Genomic DNA, 22744 nt, shown 5'->3' with positions numbered 1-22744 from the left:
CAAATTCATTTCTGCTTGAGAAAGCGTGGGAATGCTCAATTAAGGTGTTCCCCCCTCCCCCCGTGCAACATGTGCAGGACCCCTCCCCCTTCTTGCATCTTGCGCTTGCTGTCCATGAAGGAGTCGTACCAGCAGCAGTTCTCCGTCCCCAGCAACCCTCCTCCTGCAGCCTCATCTTCTTCAGGGAGGGGGCAGACAGGCCGTAAGGCCACCTGTACCTGCCCAGTCATGAGGAAAGAGGAGAGGAGGTGATCCCCTGCCCTGTGTGAGAGCAGCCTTTGCAAGAGGTTAGCTCCCCTCTCAACAAATCGCAATGCAACCCTATGCAGAGTTCTTTGATGATATTATATTTCTATCCTATACTCTGAATCTCAGAGTGGTCACAATCTCCTTTACCTCCCCCCCCCCACACACACACACAACAGACACCCTGTGAGGTGGGCGGGGCTGATAGAACTCTTGCAGCAACTGCCCTATCAAGGACAACCTCTGTGAGAGCTCTGGCTGACCCAAGGCCATTCCAGCAAGTGGAGGAGTGGGGAATCAACCCCGGTTCTCCCAGATAAGAGTCCACGCACTTAACCAAACAGACTCTTCTGCTTCCTGCGTTGGAGAAAGTAATGCTGTACAAGACTGCATTTTTGGTTGCATGTTCAGAACGGATCAATTGGGTGCTCTAATAATCCTTGACTAACATTATACTTTTGGTTAAACGGTCACATGGCTGCACTCTGCAGCTTAAGATAAGCTTTGCAAGAGGTTGGTTGTCTGAATTAGAAGGTCAGACTTTTGAAATGAATATCTGACGAAAGACTTGCGCACCAGCTGTTGGCAATACAAAGTGCTGACCAATCACAGTTGACTTACGGCAACTGTGGCGGGTTTTCAAGGCAAGAGACTTCCTTCAGAGGTGCTTTGCTATTGGCTGCCTCTGCCTAGTGAAGTCTGGGACTCTTTTGGATTTTTTTGCCATCTCCAATCCAAGTCCCAACCAGGCCTGACCCTGCTTAGCAGCTTCTGAGACGTGGGGAGAGCAGGCCAGCCTGGGCCATCCAGGGGAGCCGAAGCAGGCACAGTCTTCTTGGTTTTGGAGCTTGAGTGACTTTGGAAGTGCTCTGGCTTCTTTCATACTTAGAAGGGGGGGGGGTATGCATAGCCTCCTTTGGGGGGGGCGGGGAGTCAGTTCATAAACACTGAGGGGGGGGGGGTAACTTTAACTGTAGCCAGCACATGACCCTGCAAGGTTTATTAACATTTCTCTTATTATCCTTTTATTACCCCTTGCTTTTGTTATTAGCGTAATTTCTCCAATGGTCAGGGCTGACCCTAGATTGCTTGGCACCTGAGGCAAAGCTAACTTCTAGTGCCCCTCCCCCTAAGTCACATGGGGGGCTCCCAGTTCTGTGCCCCCAGAAGGCTGGTGCCCAGGACAATCACCTAGTTTCCTAGCAGCAGTGAGGTCCTGCCAATGGTCCACGAAGGCATCCAATGTACTTCACGGTTATTCTCCCCAGGTTGCGGGGAGGGTGGGGGCCAAGCGGACCTAGAGTGGCTTATCGACCACCCTGGAAAGTCAGCCATCAGTGTTATCACAGATTCCAAACCAAGTGGACCTGGCTACATTCTGAAACCACCCAAGGAGATCACTTGAGGAAGTGAGCCAAACTGCAGACTATGAGCAAAGTGAGAAGAATTCCAGCAAAGAGTCATGCATTTGGAAAACATTCACACATTTTACAAGAGGGAATCCAGATGACTCTTCTTTCAGGCTCCTCTTTCTCTGACCCACGGGGGGGGGGGGGAGGTCTCAGTGACTCTGGGGCCCCTGAACAAAGATCAAAGATGGCCCCCTCACTTCAAGGGAAACACCAAGTCTAGCCCCACCTCTCCCTCAGCTCCATGTCTGCATGCCGGGGCGGGGGGGGGGGGAGGTGTGCCAGCCTCTCTCAAAGCCCCCCCTGCATTCCTTCATGCCCTCGCATGTTCATAGCCATGCCTTTCCACAGGGCCTAAGGCCTCTGCAGGGAACAGACCACCAGTACCCCCCCCCATTGGCCTTTTCTGCTGCTTTCAACCACAGCTGTCTGCTCTGTCCGATCATGACCATTTCTCTTTCTTCTCTTCTTGGGTGAGTATTTTGTGCTTGTGTGCCCATGTGTGTGCCTGGAAGTCATGGCTGATTTCTGGTGACCCCTACTGGAGTGTGAAGGACATGCAGAGAAGTGGCTGCATCCAGCCTGCCTCTGCCTCCCAGCTCTGGTATTCCAAGGAGGTCTCCCATCCATTTAGTTGCTGAGGGTTGGCCTTGTTAGTTTCTGAGATCTGAGGAGATGGGGCTGGCCGGGGCTGGAGAGGTCAAAGGACCGCGACTGGTTTTCGCCACTCGCTGGTCCATTTAGGCCTCCTCATTTTTAAAATAGGGACTTCAAAACTCCCCAGTCAATTCTTATCAAACCAATGAAAGAGAGACGCCTGCAATGTAACTTCCTTAAAAAAAATAACATTGCCTAAACTGGTTAATGTAGGCCAGGTATGTTTTGGGAGAGAGAGAGATTCTCCCATCTTATTGCATTTCCTTGTCCTTGCTCTGAAGGGTGGCCAGATGATGCCGTCTCCAAGGCAGAGTCTCTCTCTCCAAGTCCATCTAAGAGGAACTTGAATGACAGGCCGGCTGGCCAGCAGCTGGAGGCTTCAGCCCGAAGAGGGCAGGGAAAAGCGGCGGGGGGGGGGGGTTGGGGCTGAGGCTGTTCAGCAGAAATGACGCCTTGAAAATCAACAGATCGTTTTCTGAGAATGTTTAAAACGATCCATATGGCCCATTCCCCCAGAAACAATATTTGACTTTAAAAATGCAAACTGTCCACACACACACACACACACACCCCACCGGGCGCCAGTGCGCACCGAGGCAGGCAGGCTGGCCGCCCGCAGGCCTCTTGGAAACTCGGAGGAGCCCCTGCCAATAAAGGTGGGACAATTTTTCCGTGGGTGGGAGTCGGGCCATCCCATCCTCCTGAATGCTTCCAGCTGGAAAACATCTGGGGCGCTTCCAGCAGCGGGGGGCGGCTTCAGACCGGCCCCCCCTCTCCAGACCGGAGTCAGGCAGCCCCCGCCCCCGCCGCCCTCGAGGAACTGGAGCCGCCGGGCTCAGAAGAACCAGGAGTAACATTTATTTAGAAAAGAAGAGATCCAAGAGTTCTTCGGACCCTTTGAAAAATAGAAACATTCTTTGCAGTAGAAAATCCCCCTCCCCGAGGCCACGGAGGTCCTGCTGGGAAGGAGCCGCGTCGGGGGGCGGCCTCGGCTGCCTCCTCGCTGTCCGCGCGGGCGCTCTCTTGCTCGGGCCCCCAAGTCAGGGCAAGAAGCGCTCCTGCTGCTGCGGCTTCCCCCTCCTCCTCCCCCTCCTTCTCCTCTGGCCCCGGCCGGCGCGGGCGCCGCAGAGGATGCGCTGGAAGGCCCGTCGGAAGTCCTGGTTGAAGACGGTGTAGATGAGGGGGTTGAGGGCGCTGTTGCAGTAGCCGATCCAGAAGAAGAACTTGAAGAGCGGCTCGGGCACCTGGCACGCCTCGCGGCACAGCCCGTACAGGCTGTAGCTGAAGAAGAAGGGGAACCAGCAGAGCACGAAGACGCCCATCACCACGGCCAGCACGAAGGTGAAGCGCTTCTCCCGCGCCTGGCTCACGCTGCTGCCCCCGCCGCCGCTCACGCTGCCCTCCCGCCCGCGCCGGGAGGAGGCGGCGGCGGCCCAGAGGTCAAGGGCGCGCCCGGAGCGCTTGGCCCACGAGAGGGAGGCGAAGGGGCGCCGGCGCCGGCCCTCCGACGGGCTGCTCTCCTCCAGCGCCGCGTCCGGGGCGTCCACGCTGTTCCGCCGCGAGGCCCCCCGTCGGGGCTGGGGCGGCGGCTTGAGCGAGAGGCTGCGGGAGCGCCGCTTGGCCAGGCGGTAGATGCGCACGTAGACGAGGCCCATGACGAGGCAGGGCGCGAAGAAGGAGCCCACGCAGGAGGCCAGGATGTACCACGTCTCGTCGTTGAGGCGGCAGCCGGGGGGCCCGTCGGGGGCCGGCCGGGAGAGGAGCGGCGGGCACGAGATGAGCGCCGACAGGAGCCACACGGCGCCGATGACGCCCTTGATGCGGCGGGCCGTGCGGCGGCGGGTGTACTCGACGGCGCGGCTGACCGACCAGTAGCGGTCGAGGCTGATGGCGCAGAGGTGCGCGATGGAGGCGCTGCAGAAGAGCACGTCGAGCGCCAGGTAGAGGCGGCACCAGGCCGGCCCGAAGGCCCAGGCGCCCGCCAGCTCGTTGGCCAGCGAGAAGGGCATCACCAGCGCCGCCACCAGGATGTCCGCCGCCGCCAGCGACACCAGGAAGAGGTTCTGCGGCGCCCGCAGCGCCCGGCTGCTCCGCACGGCCAGCACCACCAGCACGTTGCCCACCACCGTCGCCGCGATCAGCAGCCCCACCAGCCCCGCCAGCGCCGCCGACGCCCCCCACGAGTAGCCCCGCGAGACCCCCAAGCTGCCGTTGCCCCGCCGCGGCGCCTCCATCGCCCCAGCCCCCGCTGCCAGGCAGGCAGGCAGGCAAGCAGGCAAGCGCCTCCTCCGCCTCCTCCTCCTCCTCGCCGCCGCCGCCGCCTGGCCGGACCCTCCTGCTGCTGCTGCTGCAGCAGCCGCCTTCGCCGCAGCGCAGCGCCGGGTCAGGTGCCGCAGGTCTCCCCGCGAGCCGCCCGGGAGCGCCCTGCCGCTGCCAGTCTGTGGCGCGCGAGCTGGAGGAGCCCGGGAGGGCTGGGCGGGGCTGGCGGGCCTCCCTCCCCCCTCCCCGGCCCCTCGCTGGGGCCTGCCGAGTCCCTGGAGAGGGGAGAGATTCTCGGGTCTGAATTAGGAGAAGGGAGAGATTCTCGGGTCTGAATTAGGAGAGGGGGAGAGATTCTCGGGTCTGAATTAGGAGAGGGGGGAGAGATTCTCGGGTCTGCATTAGGAGAGGCGGCTGCTTGCCAGACCCCCCAGGAAGTCCAAGAACTGGTGCGGCGGCGGGGGGGGGGGAGGGGGGCAGCTTGTGCAGCAGCAAAAGAAACCCGCAGCCAGATGCGCTGCCCCTTCCGAAAGAGGACCCCACTGCTTCCCGCGGGATCTTCCCTGGCTGGCCCGGCAGCCCACTTCAGGCCCCAGAGACGCTCAAGGTGGGATGCGCTGCCCGGCCCGGCAGCTGCAAGATTGGGGGTGGCTGGCCGGCCTGCAGTGGCCAAAGCCAGAAGGGAAGGGGGGCCTCCGCCAGCTCCTGAGTGGACCTGCCTCCCGCGCCCCGCGCCTTCTTCCGAGGCCTCTGGGGCGTCCAAGCCAGCTGGAGAGGTCTGCCCTCCACCCCTGCAGGGCTCCCGAGAGCGCCCGCTGCCGCCCCCAAGCGCTGCTCCCCGACCCCCGCGAGGCGCCCCTGGGGAGAGGGCGGGGGGGCGCAGGCCCCAGGGCCTTCCACAGCAGCACCAGACATCAGCCTCCGCACCGCCTCATGCCTGTCTGCCTGCTGTTAGGCGACTGAAGGGGTTTGTGAAGCAATTTTTGTCTGTTTGATTTGTGGCCATGCTGAGAAAGGCTGAGTGAAGTCAGGGGCTGTTCTTTGCCTTGTCCCTTCCTTGGGGCCCTTTAGTGGCGCTGCTGGAGCCAGAGAGGTCGCAGCCTTTGGGGGGCGAGCAGCCCCTCCGAAGAGCCAGTCCCAGGCAGAAATCCTTTAATGAGCTTTTCAGAAGGGTTGTTTCAAATGCAGCAAAGAGTTTGATGCAGGCCCTTCAGGCACTAAGTGACTGGGAGGATTAATGTGTGGGTGATCACCTGCTAAAAAATCCGTTTAAAGACGTGAACAGAATCTGGTGGTTTCATTCCCTTCCCTCCACTTGCATAAGTCAAAGTCCAAGACCAGCCTCAGGACGGAGCCTCTTTTCACAAGCCAACAGGAAGCCCCGTAATTGCTTCACTCTTTGCGAGCTCTGAGCTGCAGCTCATGCACTGAACTTCCACAGATGCAGAAGCTCCCCTAACCACATCAGTGGAGAAAGCGACTCCTTGTCTGTCTAATGGATCTTGCAGGCAGCCCCCTTCCCCCACTATTTTCTTTTCCCTTTCCCTGGCAGCCCCACAGCCTCCTCCTTTCCTGCTTCCTCCTCTCCTTCCCATTCATCACACAAAACTACCTTTATCTGCCTCCTCTATCTTCAGCCTTCCTTCGTCCCTCCCTCTGGCAGATCCTACCTGGGAAAACTAAGGGCTCAGTTGTGCAGTGCTGCCCACCAAGCCTGGCCCAGTTGCTGGGCACTGTATCACCTTTGCACATTATTTCTGCTCCTGGCAACCCTCCTATTCTCACCTTTGGCTGCTTCCTTCTTCCCTTCCCATCAGCCTAACTTTTATCTACCCTAACCAACCTAAGTTTTGGGGCATGGAGCAGAGGGTCACTGGGGATGTGTGTGTGTTGGGGGGAGATATTTGTTAATTTCCTGCACTGTGCAGGGAGTTGGACTAGATGACCTTGGAGTTCCCTCCCAGCTCTATGATGCTATGCCACCCATAGAATCATAGAGTTGGAAGGGACCTCCAGGGTCATCTAGTCCAACCCCATGCACAATGCAGGAAACTCACAAACACCTCCCCCTAAATTCACAGGATCTGCATTGCTGTCAGATGGCCATCTAGCCTCCGTTTAAAAACCTCCAAGGAAGGAGAGCCTACCATTTGAGGGAGAAGAACTTGGGGAAGGCCGAGTTTCTTCCTCTTCCTCCTCCTCTTAGAATCATAGAGTTGGAAGGTGCCCCCCATGGTCATCTAGTCCAACCCCCTGCGCAATGCAGAAAACTCACAAACACTTCCCCCTAAATTCACAGGATCTTCATTGCTGTCAGATGACCATCTAGCCTCTGTTTAAAAACCTCGAAGGAAGGAGAGCCCACCGCCTCCCGAGGAAGCCTGTTCCATTGAGGAACTGCTCTAACGGTCAGGAAGTTCTTCCTAATATTGAGACAGAAACTCTTCTGATTTAATTTCAACCCATTGGTTCTGGTCCTACCTTCTGGAGTCACAGAAAACAATTCTGCACCATCCTCCATATGACAGCCCTTCCAAGTACTTGAAGATGGTGATTCTATCACCTCTTAGCTGCCTCCTCGCCAGGCTAAACATGCCCAGCTCCTTCAACCTTTCCTCATAGGACTTGGTCTCCAGACCCCTCACCATCTTCGTCGCTCTCCTCTGGACCCGTTCCAGCTTGTCTATATCCTTCGTAAAATGTGGTGCCCAAAACTGAACACAATGCTCCAGGTGAGGTCTTACCAAAGCAGAGTAAAACGATACCATCACATCACGTGATCTGGACACTATATTTCTGTTGATACAGCCCAAAATTGCATTTGCCTTTTTAGCCACCGCATCACACTGTTGACTCATGTTCAGCTTATGATCCACTAAGACCCCTAGATCCTTTTCGCACATACTACTGCTAAGACAAGTCTCCCCCGTCGTATAACCATGCATTGGATTTTTCCTACCTAAATGCAGAACTTTACATTTATCCCTGTTAAAATTCATTTCATTGGTTCTAGCCCAGCTTTCCAGCCTGTATCCTGTTTCTGTCTTCTACTGTATTTGCAACCCCTCCCAATTTAGTATTATCTGCAAATTTAATAAGCCCCATGGCGCAGAGTGTTAGAGCTGCAGTACTGCAGTCCTAAGCTCTGCTCACGACCTGAGTTTGATCCCCAGTGGAAGCTGGGTTTTCAGGTAGCCAGCTCAAGGTTGACTCAGCCTTCCATCCTTCCGAGGTCGGTAAAATGAGTCCCAGCTTGCTGGGGGGAAAGTGTAGAAGACCGGGGAAGGCAATGGCAAACCACCCCGTAAAAAGTCTGCCATGGAAACGTTGTGAAAGCAACATCACCCCAGTGTTGGAAATGACTGGTGCTTGCACAGGGGACCTTTCCTTTCCCTATTCCTTCATCCAAATCTTCAGCAATATTTGTTTTTATTTACTTCGTTTTACACCATCTCCCCCTCCACAATGAGGACCCAAAGCAGTTCACAACATTCTCCTCTTGTCCATTTTATCCTCACGACAACCCTGTGTGGTAAGCCAGGCTGAGAATGTTTGACCAGCCCAAGGTCACCCGAAGCGTCCACAGCAGAGTAGTGAATTGAATCTGGGTCTCCCAGATCCTAGTCTGTAATTCTAACCACTACACTACACTGTCTTTTGTGGGATAGCTTCTGTCAAGCAGTCATCCAAGTCACAGGGTAAGTTGATCAGTGGTTTGCTGCCAAATTTGGCCTCTGTGAGTCCTTCCTTGAAGACCAACACAATGGCCAACTGATGATATTGTTGAGACGGCAAAAAGCAAAGCCTATTCTCTGATCAAAAAGTGAGTCCTCAAAATTGTCTATGGTAAGAGACCACAGAGGATGTTCACCCCTATTTTTTGGTCTTTCTTACCCAAAGTCTTTACCCCCATCATATGCATTATTTTACCTTCCCACATTATTGCAGAGCTTTTTTGTTTGTAACACTGAACGTTATACCTACAATAGTTCTGTAAGGGATATTTTTGAATAGGCCATCCTCAAGTACTCGAAGGGCTGTCATCTAGAGGATGGTGTGGAATTATTTTCTGTGGCCCAGGAAGGTAGGACCAGAACTAGTGGGTTGAAATTAAATCAAAAGAGTTTCCAGATCAACATTAGGAAGAACTTCCTGATGGTTAAAGCAATTCCTCAATGGAACAGGCTTCCCTGGGAGGTGGTGGGCTCTCCTTCCTTGGAGGTTTTTAAACGGAGGCTAGATGGCCATCTGACAGCATTGTGGATCCTGTGAATATCCTGATTTGAGCAGGAAGTTGGACTAGATGATCCTGGGAGGTCCCTTCCAACTCTGATTCTATATTAAACATTTATTCAACCAATCTTCCCCCCCACACCATACTTTGGAGACCCTGGCTCTTTTGCTCAGTGATAAAGATAAACACTCTAGGAATTTCAAAATTTGTTTCAGTCCTTTTAGGCCTTGCATTAAAAAATAAGAAATAAGTGTCTTCTGTTGCTCAAGGTTCATGAATCAATGAGCTTCTAAGGGTTCAAAAGGAATAGGGAAAACCCACACAGCCAATGCAAGGGCCCTGCCCTCTCCCTTTTTCTGATGGAAACCAAGGTTGGCAATACTACTGTGGTTGCATAGCAATGAACACTGATGCTGTTTGTTTTTAGTATTTAGTACTGCTTTTAGTATTTGGGGTTAACACCCTGCATTTTTTTCAAATGTTCAAGATTTTTCTGCAAATCTGGGTTATTTTCAGATTTGTAGAAAGATCTTCCTTGTCTGTTTTTGGTTCCAGTCTCCATGATTCAATATCTGGAGACAGAACCATGCTGAGAATTAGATATATTGATTGTTCCTTTGCTTTGCAGCATACAGGCTTTCTGGGGCTAAGCTTCCCAGCACACCCAGTCGCAGAGACTACAGCCGTGTCAGCAGAAACGCACAGATGTTCCTTCTTTCATTTCTTTTTGTGTGTTGCCATTTTGAGCCCTTTTTGGCTGTTGGTGGTCCCAATTTGTTTAGTTCTTTTACACCATTTTAACAGCTATTTGTATGCCATTCATATGCTTTTAAATCAATGTTGATACCTTATGCGCAATTGATATTCCACATATTCACCATTTACATGCAAATGATGCATAAATAACATTTCAAAATGCTTTTAGCATGAAAATGCAGATGGAAATACTAAATGGTGCAAAAATGAAAACCTACAGGATTCAGTTTCCAAGGGAAGCAACAGGATTGGGATGGGCCTTGCTGAACTGAACCAGCAGGAGCGAGGAATTCAGTAACATCCCTAAGAGAAAGAAGGGAACCATGAACACCCCTCTAGGCAGGGGCATAAATTACAGGGCACAGTGGGGATTAAGCCCTCCCTTAGGGTATCCTAGAGGGGACAGTGCCCCCAGGGCCAGATGAAACCCTGTGGAGACCCCTAGGCAGTCAAAATCTTGGAAATTATCTTGGAGCAGCCGGCCCACTGCCTGTGGCCCCTGCTGCAGCCTTCAGGCACCTTCTCAAAAGCCCCTTTGGCAAAGCTGCAGGGGAGAGGCAGAGAGAGGCAAACTTGGCGACAACACCAGCAGCAGCCTCACCCGGCATTGGGCAAAGAGCGGCTCAGTTGCTGGCTGCCCATGCAGGCTCTGAGGGCTGCAAGCAGGGGAGAAATGGTGGGGGGAGAAGCTGGCCCGGGGCCCCTAAAGGAACGGGGGCCTATAGGCCAGTGCCTATTTGGCCTATTTGTTAATCTAGCCCTGAGGCCCCCCCCCCACTGCCAGGTGGCATCATGAAAGTGCTTAGGCAAAAACTGTACCATTTCATCATCTCCACTGGCTCAGAGGCTGCCAGTTTGGTGTAGTAGTGAAGTGTGCAGACCCTTATCTGGGAGAACGGGGTTTGATTCCCCACTCCTCCATTTGCAGCTGCTGGAATGGCCTTGGGTCAGCCAGAGCTCTCTTATCTGGGAGAACTGGGTTTGATTGCCCACTCCTCCACTTGCAGCTGCTGGAATGGCCTTGGGTCAGCCAGAGCTCTCTTACCTGGGAGAACCGGGTTTGATTCCCCACTCCTCCACTTGCAGCTGTTGGAATGGCCTTGGGTCAGCCAGAGCTCTCTTATCTGGGAGAACCGGGTTTGATTCCCCACTCCTCCACTTGCACCTGCTGGAATGGCCTTGGGTCAGCCAGAGTTCTCTTGTCTGGGAGAACTGGGTTTGATTCCCCACTCCCCCACTTGCAGCTGTTGGAATGGCCTTGGGTCAGCCAGAGCTCTCTTATCTGGGAGAACCAGGTTTGATTCCCCACTCCTCCACTTGCACCTGCTGGAATGGCCTTGGGTCAGCCAGAGCTCTCTTATCTGGGAGAACCGGGTTTGATTCCCCACTCCTCCACTTGCACCTGCTGGAATGGCCTTGGGTCAGCCAGAGCTTTCAAATCTGGGAGAACTGGGTTTGATTCCCCACTCCTCCACTTGCAGCTGCTGGAATGGCCTTGGGTCAGCCAGAGCTCTCTTATCTGGGAGAACCGGGTTTGATTCCCCACTCCTGCACTTGCACCTGCTGGAATGGCCTTGGGTCAGCCAGAGCTCTCTTATCTGGGAGAACCGGGTTTGATTCCCCACTCCTGCACTTGCATCTGCTGGAATGGCCTTGGGTCAGCCAGAGCCCTCGTATCTGGGAGAACCGGGGTTGGATTCCTCACTCCTCCACTTGCAGCTGCTGGAATGGCCTTGGGTCAGCCAGAGCTCTCTTATCTGGGAGAACCAGGTTTGATTCCCCACTCCTGCACTTGCAGCTGCTGGAATGGCCTTGGGTCAGCCAGAGCTCTCTTATCTGGGAGAACCGGGTTTGATTCCCCACTCCTGCACTTGCAGCTGCTGGAATGATCTTGGGTCAGCCAGAGCTCTCTTATCTGGGAGAACCGGGTTTGATTCCCCACTCCTCCACTTGCAGCTGCTGGAATGGCCTTGGGTCAGCCAGAGCTCTCTTATCTGGGAGAACCGGGTTTGATTCCCCACTCCTGCACTTGCAGCAGCTGGAATGGCCTTGGGTCAGCCAGAGCTCTCTTATCTGGGAGAACCGGGTTTGATTCCCCACTCCTGCACTTGCAGCTGCTGGAATGGCCTTGGGTCAGCCAGAGCTCTCTTATCTGGGAGAACCGGGTTTGATTCCCCACTCCTCCACTTGCACCTGCTGGAATGGCCTTGGGTCAGCCAGAGCTCTCTTATCTGGGAGAACCGGGTTTGATTCCCCACTCCTGCACTTGCAGCTGCTGGAATGGCCTTGGGTCAGCCAGAGCTCTCTTATCTGGGAGAACCGGGTTTGATTCCCCACTCCTCCACTTGCAGCTGCTGGAATGGCCTTGGGTCAGCCAGAGCTCTCTTACCTGGGAGAACCGGGTTTGATTCCCCACTCCTCCACTTGCACCTGCTGGAATGGCCTTGGGTCAGCCAGAGCTCTCTTATCTGGGAGAACCGGGTTTGATTCCCCACTCCTCCACTTGCAGCTGCTGGAATGGCCTTGGGTCAGCCAGAGCTCTCTTATCTGGGAGAACCGGGTTTGATTCCCCACTCCTGCACTTGCAGCTGCTGGAATGGTCTTGGGTCAGCCAGAGCTCTCTTATTTGGGAGAACTGGGTTTTATTCCCCACTCCTCCACTTGCACCTGCTGGAATGGCCTTGGGTCAGCCAGAGCTCTCTTATCTGAGAGAACCGGGTTTGATTCCCCACTCCTCCACTTGCAGCTGCTGGAATGGCCTTGGGTCAGCCAGAGCTCTCTTATCTGGGAGAACCGGCTTTGATTCCCCACTCCTCCACTTGCAGCTGCTGGAATGGCCTTGGGGCAGCCACAGCTCTGGCAGAGGTTGTCCTTGAAAAGGCAGCTTCTGTGAGAGCCCTCTCAGCCCCACCCCCCTCACAGGGTGTCTGTTGTTGGGGAGGAAGGGAAAGGAGATCGTGAACCGCTCTGACACTCTTCGGAGTGGAGGGCAGGATATAAATCCAATATCATCATCTTCTTCTTCTTCTTCTTCTTCTTCTTCTTCTTCTTCTTCTTCTTCTTCTTCTTCTTCTTCTTCTTCTTCTTCTTCTTCTTCTTCTTCTTCTTCTTCTTCTTCTTCTTCTTCTTCTTCTTCTTCTTCTTCTTTCTCTGTGACTTTGGGACATTCATTTGCCACACACAGGAGCAGCCCTCCACTGCCTCACCTTATGTTTTCCTTGAGATCTTTGGAAGTTCTGCCTAAAGCCCCTACTTTCGGCTTGTAGATTATTGAAACATACAATTTACTGGAAATTCAGGTGATTTTGGTATCCTGGGACTTGCAGCTTTGGAGAAGAAGAAATGCAGGAGATGTGGATGTTTCTGACTTTAGCCATGTGTATTGGGGGCAGGAGGGAAAGAGCCCGTGGCTTAAATGCTGCAAATGCAGGTGATTTTGGTATAACAACAACAATAATAATAATATTTAATTTGTATCCCGCCCTCCCTGCCAAAGCAGACTCAGAGCGGCTCACAGAGCATAATATAAAATACAAACATTACAATAGTAAAAGCACACTGTTTACACAACATATTACATTTTTCAATTCACTTATATATACTATTACATTAAAACCATCTAATTAAAACCATCAAATTCTGTTACAGCAAATTAGTTTGGTGCTACAGTCTCGATAATACTCATCTTACAATTTTTTCATTTGGGGCCACCAAAACTGCCGGTTCACCAGGTGGAGGGTCTTTACATAACCGAAGTGACCGGAGAGCTTGTTAATGTGGCAATGCTGTAAGACTTACAACCGCAAGCTCTTGGCGACGTACAGTTTTCCCTCATAGTACCAGAACCCTCCCTCTCCATCTGGTCAGTCCTCTCCCTCCTTCTCGCTTTCCAATATCAGTCTATTCCCCTCCCAAGGATTTGGCCCTTTGGGGTTTGCTTTTGACTGGGTTTGCACCGCTCCTGCCAATGCTTCGGGGGGTATCAGGGAGTCTATCACTTCCTCTCGCTGGCTCTCGTGCTGTGGAAGCCTCGAGAGGGCGTCAGCTAAAAAGTTCTTTGCTCCGGGGATGTGCTGCAGGGTGAAGTCAAATTTGGTAAAGAAGCCTGCCCATCGGATCTGCTTTCCCCTTAGCTTACGGCACCCAGTGAGTGCTTCCAAGTTTTTATGGTCTGTCCAAATTTCAAACAGCACCCGCGCCCCCTCCAACCAAGACCGCCAAGTTTTTAAGGCGAAAGTCACTGCGAATGCTTCCTTGTCTCACACCGACCAGTTGCGTTGCTCTTGGGAAAATTTTTTAGAGATGTAGGCGCATGGCCGCAGCTGGCCCCTCTTGTCTTTCTGCATTAATATGGCTCCTACGGCTACGTCGGAAGCATCACATTGAACCACGAAAGGTTTAAGCTCGTCAGGGTGCACTAGCACCAGTTCACTCGTGAACAGTCTCTTAAGGGTATCGAACGCTTTCTGACATTCCCGGGTCCAGATTAGTTTGGCGCCCAGCTTCTTAGCGTCCGGTCCCTTCCCCTTTGTCTTTAGGAGGTCCATGAGGGGTAGGGCCACTTTGGCGAACCCCTGAATGAACGACCTATAGAAATTTGTGAACCTGAGAAATTATTGTAGCTGTCTACGTGTCCTCGAGGGTTCCCAGTCTAGCACTGCTTATATTTTTGCTGGGACAATGGCTAAGCCTTTTCCGGACACTCTGAACCCTAGGTAGTCCAGTTCCTCCTTGTGGAACTCACATTTGGACAGCTTAGCATACAGTTTGTTCTGATATACGGGAGTTAGAACCTTCCGCACAAGTTTCACATGCGAGGGGAGGTCCTTGGAATAAATAATGTCACCCAGGTACACCACCACCCCCTTGTACAGGTACTCCCTCAGCACTTCATTGATAAAGTTCATGAACACCCCCGGGGCCCCTTGTAGCCCGAAAGGCATCACTAGGTACTCAAACTGGCCCATGGGGGTGTTGAAAGCTGTCTTCCATTCGTCCCCTTCCTTAATCCTCACTCGGAAGTAGGCGTCTCGTAGGTCCAGTTTGGTAAAGATGGACCCTTCTGAGATTGTGCTTAACAAGTCCTTAATTAGGGGAATCGGGTATGTGTTAGACATAGAGATCCCGTTTAGCCCACGAAAGTCAGTACAAAGTCTAAGGCTCCCATCCTTCTTTCAGAAGAGAACTGGGGCAGCGTGAGGCACCGTGGCGGGGAGGATGAAACCCCGCTTGAGGTTTTTCTCCAGGAACTTCCGTAGTTCTGCTTTCTCCGCCCACCACATGGAGTACAGCTTCGCCTTGGGGAGAGACTGGCCTGGAATTAGTTCGATGGCACAGTCCGTGTCCTGGTGGGGGGGGCAGTTCATCGGCCTCAACCTCATTAAACGCCTCCCGCAGATCCCGGTACTCACGAGGGATGGTGTGGACTTCTTCGACTGACACGCACAGCCTCTCGTTCTTCGGCGGGGCTTTGGGGCCCCACTGCTCCCGCCAGAGGTGAGATTTGCAGCGCCTGTCGGTGAAGTCTATGGTCTGCTCCCCCCACTGAATATCCGGTTGGTGCCTGGCTAGCCACCCTACCCCAAGCACCAGGTCGAAGGAAGAGGAGGGGGCGATCACGAAAATTTCCAAGTCCCAGTGATCGTCGATCCCCACGGGGATCCTTTGGGTCTCTTCCACACAGGGCTCGCCCTTCATCACTGTCCTGTCCATTTGCTCAAACTGGATCGGGCGGGGGAGGGGTTCTCGGGGCAGCTCTAACATTTCTACCAGTCGGGGGTGATGATTTCCCTCGTACATCCTGAATCTATAAGGGCTCTGGCATGCACGAATCTCTTCAGTTTCACATTCAATAAAGTCAATGGAACAAACAAAAGGGAGCCAGATATGCTCTCACTCAGCGGTGTCGTGACTTCAACGACCTGCCGTCCGGCACCCATCAGTGCAGGTCGTTCCCGTTTCCCGCCGACTCGGCTTCCCAGGGATCTTCCCCCATTATAGAATCCTCATCTAGCACCATCGATAGAAGTGCTCTTGCTATCTCTTCCCAGTAAAGAAATTCTACAGATCTTTGTGATGTTTCAAAGACTTCCGGCGTTTCAAAACATCTCTGGTCAAGCAGATCATCCTCTGTTAACCAGACCAGTCTCCTTTCCAGAGCTACCAGGAGCCCAGAAGAAGGGGCTTTAAAAGGAGACAGAAGCAGCCTCATGGTCTGAATTGTAGCTATTAGGCACAGAACCTCCCAACTAGGCATACGTATGTGGGCTTTGTAAGTTTCAGCGATAAAGAAACTAGGCCCATTTATTCCCTCGGGCCAGACTTTTATGAAGGATCTCTGTCGACTATTTGCAAAACGCAGACAGACACTCAACTAAATTATTCATTTCTGTCTTCAATCACCTTTTGAAAATGTCTGAAGGCGGAGCAATATATTGTCTAGACTTGTAAAGCACACACTATATTTCATTTATGCTACACCGTATCCCATTGAGCTAACGTACAGAACATCGTTTGCAAAATGTATGAATAACAACTGATGTGGGATAGAACCAGGGGTCCTCAGGAGTTGCACAGGGTCCCGCCTTTTGTCCATCCTCCCCTTCAGCTGCTGATGCTGCCCCTTGGATCTGGCCCTTTAGAGCCTGCCTGCTGGCTGCACCTTCTGGCCTGTCTGTCCCTTGAGAGCAAACAAGTCCTTCCTCCTTGGCCTTCTCTGGGCAGCCTCCTTTCCTTGCAGCCCTTCTTCCCAACCTCCAGCCTGGGGAAGAGGAAGCTGCCCTGATGCTGCACTCCTGCCTGGCCTTGAGGTGATATTCAAACTCAGCCAGGCTGGCCATGGACCAGGACTCACCTGTGCCTCTCGTGGCCCTCCTCTCTCACACACAGATTTGGGCTGCCATGGGGAGTGTTTAGAAGTCCTATCTGGGGAACAGCAGCATGTTCCGCAGAGAGCACTGCGATCAAGCTCTCAAAATCTTTTGGCTGTCCCTGGGCTAAAAGAGGCTAGGCTTAATTGTACCAGAGCCTTCTCGGTTGCAGCCCCAATACTTTGGAACACTCTCCCAGAAGCCATCAGGGCCCAGTGGGACTCATCGCAGTTCCGCAGGGCCTGTTTTGGATGGCATATGACATCTAATGAGAAAGGGCTATGACCACATCTGGATCTATCACGCTTTAGTACTAACTGCCTAGGATCTGTACGCGCTGAGAAAGGAAAATATTACCGTATATGATCCGCCTGAAGTAGCACCATTGCAATTTATTTTATTGTTTTAATATTGCTTATTGTTTATTGTGTGTTTTACGCTGTTATTCGCCTTGAGTCTGCATAGAATGGGCGGGATATAAATATAACGAAAATGAATAAATAATGTTCCTAAGGACAGATTGCTGTGTTCTGAGCCAGTGGAGTGGCATCTCCTGTCGTTCCTTCTCACGGGGGTGGGGGTGGTGATGCCACCAGGAGTCCTCAGACTTTGGGGGCTCATTGCGATGGTTTCAGCTCTCATTGGTGCTGGAGAAGAATGGCTGTTTTCCTTCTTTCTCCTGCTGCTGTTCCTGCCCCTTGTCACTCACCCGGTCACTGTGACAGCAAAGATGCCAGAAAGCACAGGAGGAGGGGGTCTCTCTCCCTGTATCTCCCTCCCCTTCTTGCCCACCCTGGTTCCTGGAAGTGGTGGTCATGCCCCCCCCCCTTTCCTCCCAGCCCCCCTTCAGCTTCTGTCCTTGATTGCCAGTGGAGAGTGGCCCCCTTTTTCAGGCACAGATTTTGGTAATTAACATTTTATTGGAGTTTTCCAATACAAAAAACAAACAAGATTGCAAAGAAACAAGGATGTAAATAACATTGCAAATAACACTGCAGTGCAGTAAATAATATTGACTATAGCTAAGTAAGAAGTATGTATAAACAAACTGTAAACCGTATTGGACAAGAACATAACAGCCACATTATGTATAAAACAGAAATTAAAAGCTAGGAAACCTAGCAAGTAGATTACCATCAAGTCATGTAAGATGCCATAATCAATTAATTATGGAATTTAAAACCTAAAACCTAAACCTAATTTAAAGAATATCAGTACAAAGAGTAACGTATGCTATTACTATACTATAAACTATTACTATTACTATAAAGTGTACCTTCTGCAACAGTAGTATGCACCTTGTGCAAGATGTAGACCATGACTAGAACAAACAGAGGAGGAAAGAAGATATTTCAAAGGGGGGAAAGATTAGAGCTAGATAATGCCAGCCTTCAACAGATACACTCTGCCAGCCTCTTTCACTGTATTTTCAGATCACCAGCGATGCCCACTGCAAAGAGTCCCTGTTTAAAATGTGCAGCTGGTTCTCCTCCCTCCCAGATCATCTACTTTCCTTCAGGCAAGAAAACGAAACAGAGACATTAAGCTGACATCAGGAAAGGAAAGTCTCTAGTGAGTCACGCATAAATGTTGTGGGCAAGAAACTAGTGCTGCACTTCTGACCTTCAAAATGGACTCCCATCACATGAAGGCCCATCAGCCTTTACATTAGGGATAGAAGAGGTGTGCATGGTGAGAAAAAGTGAGCGTAACACATTATTTTCTCCAGCAGAATGCCTGATGACATTAGGGGGGTTTTACCCCTAAGAAGCCCCTGGGAGATGGATTGGGGCCATTGTACTGTGGAAGGGGGGGATCCCCTGGTCAGAAGTGTCCCCCAAGCTGCCCCAGGAGAAGAAAAATACCACTACCTGTCTATTCCCCTCTAAAATGGTGTGTGTGTGTATGCATATGCACATAAGGGAGCCAGTTTGGTGTAGTGGTTAAGTGTGCGGACTCTTATCTGGGAGAACCAGGTTTGATTCCCCACTCCTCCACTTGCACCTGCTAGCATGGCCTTGGGTCAGCCAGAGCTCTGGCAGAGGTTGTCCTTGAAAGGGCAGCTGCTGTGAGAGCCCTCTCAGCCCCACCCACCTCACAGGGTGTCTGTTGTGGGGGAGGAAGGGAAAGGAGATTGTGAGCCGCTCTGAGACTCTTTGGAGTGGAGGGCGGGATATAAATCCAATCTCTTCAATAAGGGGCATGAGGGAGAGGGACAAGGGCAAGGGCTAGCCCATTCTTCCCTGGCAGCATGGCCTACCCCACGGGCTCCTACAGAGCCTTGCCCTGCTGCTGTTAAAAGGAACACCAGGAATGCCAGTGGGGGAAGGTTTCTGATGGTGTGCCAGGCGTCTGAGCCAACAATCCAGTCAGTTCTGAGGAGAGACTCTGCCAAATGACATGAGACATGTGATGTGAGTCAGGCTGGCACTTACAAGGGCCAGAAGCAACAGAAAGTGTTGGGAAGTGAGTCCCCCCATCATGCCCGTGTGTCACACTGCAGGGGCCTGGGGGGGGGCCTTCTCCTGGCTGCCTCCACTCTGGATCTGCATGGGAGGGCCCAGACCACCCAACCACCCCTGTATCTTCCTTATTAATAAATCTCTTCATTGTGACCAAGGAGACGTGAGAACCCAGACAGTATAACAACTAGGGTGACCATAATGTCTGAAGGCCAGCCAGGGACACGTGGGGGGGGGGGGGGAGGTAGGGGTGCGCGCGCGCCGCCGGAAACAGGAAGTGACGTCACTTCCGGTGACGTCATGCCACCACAGGAAACAGGAAGTGACATCACTTCCTGTGACATCATTTCCCCGCGTCACCTGCCGGAAATGGGAAGTGACATCACTTCCTGTGACATCATTTCCCCCAAATGACATCATTTCCCCCAAATGCCACTGCCGGAAACAGGAAGTGACTTCACAGCACTTCCTGTGACATCCCCAAAAATCCCCCAAATATCACCGCCGGAAACAATTTTGTTCTGAAATCCTGTATATACTTCATCAGTATATGGGATAAGGCACTTTCTCAACTGTGCTGCATAATGCAGCCTATTTATTTTGTCCTGTTTGCTCTGTTGGCTCTATCTGCGCCACCTTCATCACTTTCGGGGTGTGGATCCCCCAGTGGGGTGGTCTCCCGACTCCCTCCGCCGGCTGTTTCTGATAGCCCTGCGCCCCCTCTTTCATTTGATATGTGTCCCGTGCGGGTGCCACCCTCCCGCCGGGAGATGCCGCAAAATGAGCCCCCTTGAGGCTTATGGCAGCAGGGCTCGGGGGAAGCGAGCTAGACTGCTGTTCTTTTGAGGGGTTATAGAGTGTTTCGAGCCCGTCCCTGTGGCATCGGTCCCATCGTTGTGGGACCCAGGGGGCCGGCGCAGCGGCACGCCGAAGCAGCCTGTCACTAATAACACAGGTCGAGATGCAGGACAGGAACCCGGAAGTGACCTTCGCTGGTCGGCGGTGGTCCTGGAAGGCCTTCCAGAGGCTCTGGAAGGCCTTCCGGGACCAGCGCCGGCTGCTCCGCGGCCTCTCCGCGGCCTCCGCTGGTCCCTGGAGGCCCTCCAGAGACTCTGGAGGGCTTCCAGCGACCAGCGGAGGCCGCGGAGAGGCCTCCGCCACCGCTGCCGGCCCCGCGCGCGGGCGGGGAAGGCGGCGAGTGAGGGAGGGAGCGTCCCTGCGCAGGCGCAGGGACGCTCCCTCCCTCACTCGCCGCCTTCCCCACTGGCGCCCGCGGCCCACCGCCTCCGGGGCTGGCTAAACCGGGACCTCTAAATGGTCCCGGTATAGCCAGCCCGGGAGGCGGGAATAGGGGGCCAGAACCGGGACATTCCCAGGCTCCCGGGACGGTCTGGCCACCCTAATAACAACAAAATAAGTTTATTATTAGGGCTCTAAAACAATAAGTGGATGGTAAAGATTTAGTGCTATAGTGAATATGAAACAGTAAAGGTTGGTGCAAATAAACAAAAGCCCTGGCGTGTTTAGCTATACAGTCGCTACTCTGATGCCAAAACTCACCACCTCCTTTGGGTGAGGGATCTTCCTACTGCCGGTTCCAGAGATCACTCCTTCTCTGCCTGCAGCCTCTTCAGGAAAGAACACAGCCTGTCTGTGCTCGGCCCTTTTTATGCTCTCCTACCAGGTCCCACCCCACTCTGGGCTAGTTTTTCCCCCAAACCTTGCCACCCAATCAGAGGGGATCTTGGGAAATGTAGGCTTTCTTTAGTAACTCCCAGGCAGGCTCCTCACTAGGCCCAGGATCATGACACTGTGTAACAGCAAGTTCTGGGGGACAGGCACGGAGACAAAGAGGGACCATTTCTCTACCGCTGAAACTCCCAGCAACTGCCCCCTCCATGTTTTGAGATGCAGCAGAATGTGGGTAAAGATGTGCCCTGGGATGTTCACACACACTCTGTATTGCATTCCATGCAATGCACACTTGGGTGTGCACCTGAAGAAAAACCCTGATGCTGATTTTGCCGCATGACAAGGACTGCAGGTTCTGTGACAAATAGGGTTGCCAAGTCCAATTTAAGAAATATCTGGGGACTTTGGAGGTGGAGCCAGGAGACTTTGGGGGTGGAGCCAGGAGACATTGGGGGCGGAGCCAAGAGCAAGATGTGACAAGCATAATTGAACTTCAAGGGAGTTCTGGCCATCACATTTAAAGGGACTGCACAAAATTTTAAATGCCTTCCTTCCATAGGAAATAATGAAGGTTAGGGGCACCTTCTTTTGGGGCTCATATAATGAACCCCCTGGTCCAATCTTTTTGAAACTTATTTTGGGTATTTTGGGGAGAGGCACTAGATGCTATACTGAAAATTTGGTGCCTCTATCTCAAAAAACAGCCCCCCAGAGCTCCCGATACCCGCAGATCAATTTCCCATCATTCCCTATGGGAATTGTTCGTGGAGGTGCATGATGGCTCTGGAGGCGGGGCTTCCCCCACCGGCCAGCTGGCTGGGGGAGGGGGGAAGCCTGTAGAACCAGGGGATCCCCCTGTGGGACCTGGGGATTGGGAAGCCTAGTGACAAACCATGAGGTTCCCAGCTATTCATATATTGTAAAAGGCAGGTCCAAGACTGGCCAACCTTGTGGCTTGGAGGTGCGTTGAAGCCTTCTCCCATGTAGAAAATGGCAGGTCTGTGGGGTCATGAGAGTTTGAGAAAATCATGCTTAGCTCTCTCCCCTGCATCATAGCCCCAGTTTGAGCTGGGACCCCACACACCTGCTTCTTGGAAGGAAAAAAACAAAATATGGGAGCCCAGGTTGCTTGTCACTTCTGGTATATGTGATTATTATAAGGAGTTCTTGCCTGGCTCATTGGAGCCTGTAGGCCTGAACTTGGGGACCAAGGAATAGGCAGCAGAATCCAGATCCCTGCTGCCCTGCTCCAATCACGAGCCCCCTGCTGGTTGAATGGTCCAATGGCATGCTAGCGCGGGAACCTTGAGTGTATATATAGTTGGCCCAGTCTGCAGTCTTTGAGTGCTGCGCTATACTATGCTGTATCTAATAAAAGAGCTGTGATCACTACCACCTCACCTCTTCATTGCGTGGAACCCACTCTAGTCTACTACTAGAGCTTGTGAGTCAGTGTTTCGCCAAATGCCAATGGGCAATCATGCCTGGCCACAGAGGGAACAGGAGCCTTGTTGCAGCTTTGGCAACAAATACACGTCTCCCCCCTTCCTTGCATTTCAGCAGTGGCGTAGCTAGGGCTTTTGGGGCCCGGGGCCCAAGATTTACGTGGGCCCCCCTATGTGTGTGCACGCCTCCAGAAACAGGATATGATGTCACTTCCGGTGATGTCACTTCCACAAGATGGCCACCACTTGCGAGGGATCCCTGCTGGAAACAGGAAGTGATGTAACTTCCCCAAAATGGCCACCACTTGTGGGGGGGGGGAACAGGAAGTGGTGTCACTTTGGGGGCGGCACCCCCCCCCCCAAGATGGCATACAGTGTCTCATTCACACATATTGTGTGGCTCTCAAAGCCCCCACTGACCTATTGGCTGGCTTGGAGAAGGCATTTGTCTCTTTAAATCACATCTCCAAGCCAAGCCAGCAGGCAGCTTGGACTTGGGAGAATTCATCCAAAGTGAAAGTTGCTTTCTTTCCACTTCTCCCTCCCTCTCTCCATCGATTTGCCTTCCTTCCTTCCTTCCTTCCTTCCTTCCTTCCTTCCTTCCTTCCTTCCTTCCTTCCTTCCTTCCTTCCTTCCTTCCTTCCTTCCTTCCTTCCTTCCCATTGCTGAAGAGCTACAGAGCATGACATGTGAGAGCCTTGGTCAATGTCTTAAA

At 52.9% G+C, this 22744-nt stretch overlaps 1 protein-coding gene across 1 annotated transcript; it reads right to left on the bottom strand.

Annotated features, from left to right (window-relative positions):
• Nucleotides 1-3352: 3352 nt before the first annotated feature.
• ADRA2C (adrenoceptor alpha 2C) lies at nt 3353-4546 on the bottom strand. The gene is made up of 2 exons (XM_060247264.1): nt 3842-4546; nt 3353-3772 (listed from the first exon to the last, which is right to left on the bottom strand). The coding sequence occupies exons 1-2, from the start codon at nt 4544-4546 to the stop codon at nt 3353-3355; spliced, it is 1125 nt and encodes a 374-aa protein (XP_060103247.1).
• Nucleotides 4547-22744: the final 18198 nt, after the last annotated feature.

Source organism: Heteronotia binoei, chromosome 9 (genome assembly GCF_032191835.1).
Source record: "Heteronotia binoei isolate CCM8104 ecotype False Entrance Well chromosome 9, APGP_CSIRO_Hbin_v1, whole genome shotgun sequence".
In the NCBI taxonomy this organism is placed as follows: domain Eukaryota; kingdom Metazoa; phylum Chordata; class Lepidosauria; order Squamata; family Gekkonidae; genus Heteronotia; species Heteronotia binoei.
Note: the sequence above shows the minus strand (reverse complement) of the source record. Positions and strands in the feature narration are given on the sequence as shown.

Excerpts from the sequence above, each read along its gene's own strand:
- ADRA2C (XM_060247264.1), bottom strand. The coding sequence starts at position 4,546 with ATGGAGGCGCCGCGGCGGGGCAACGGCAGCTTGGGGGTCTCGCGGGGC. Across the intron at positions 3,773-3,841 it reads GCGTGGACGCCCCGGACGCG|CGCTCCGGGCGCGCCCTTGA; the intron begins GCGCTGGAGGAG and ends TCGTGGGCCAAG.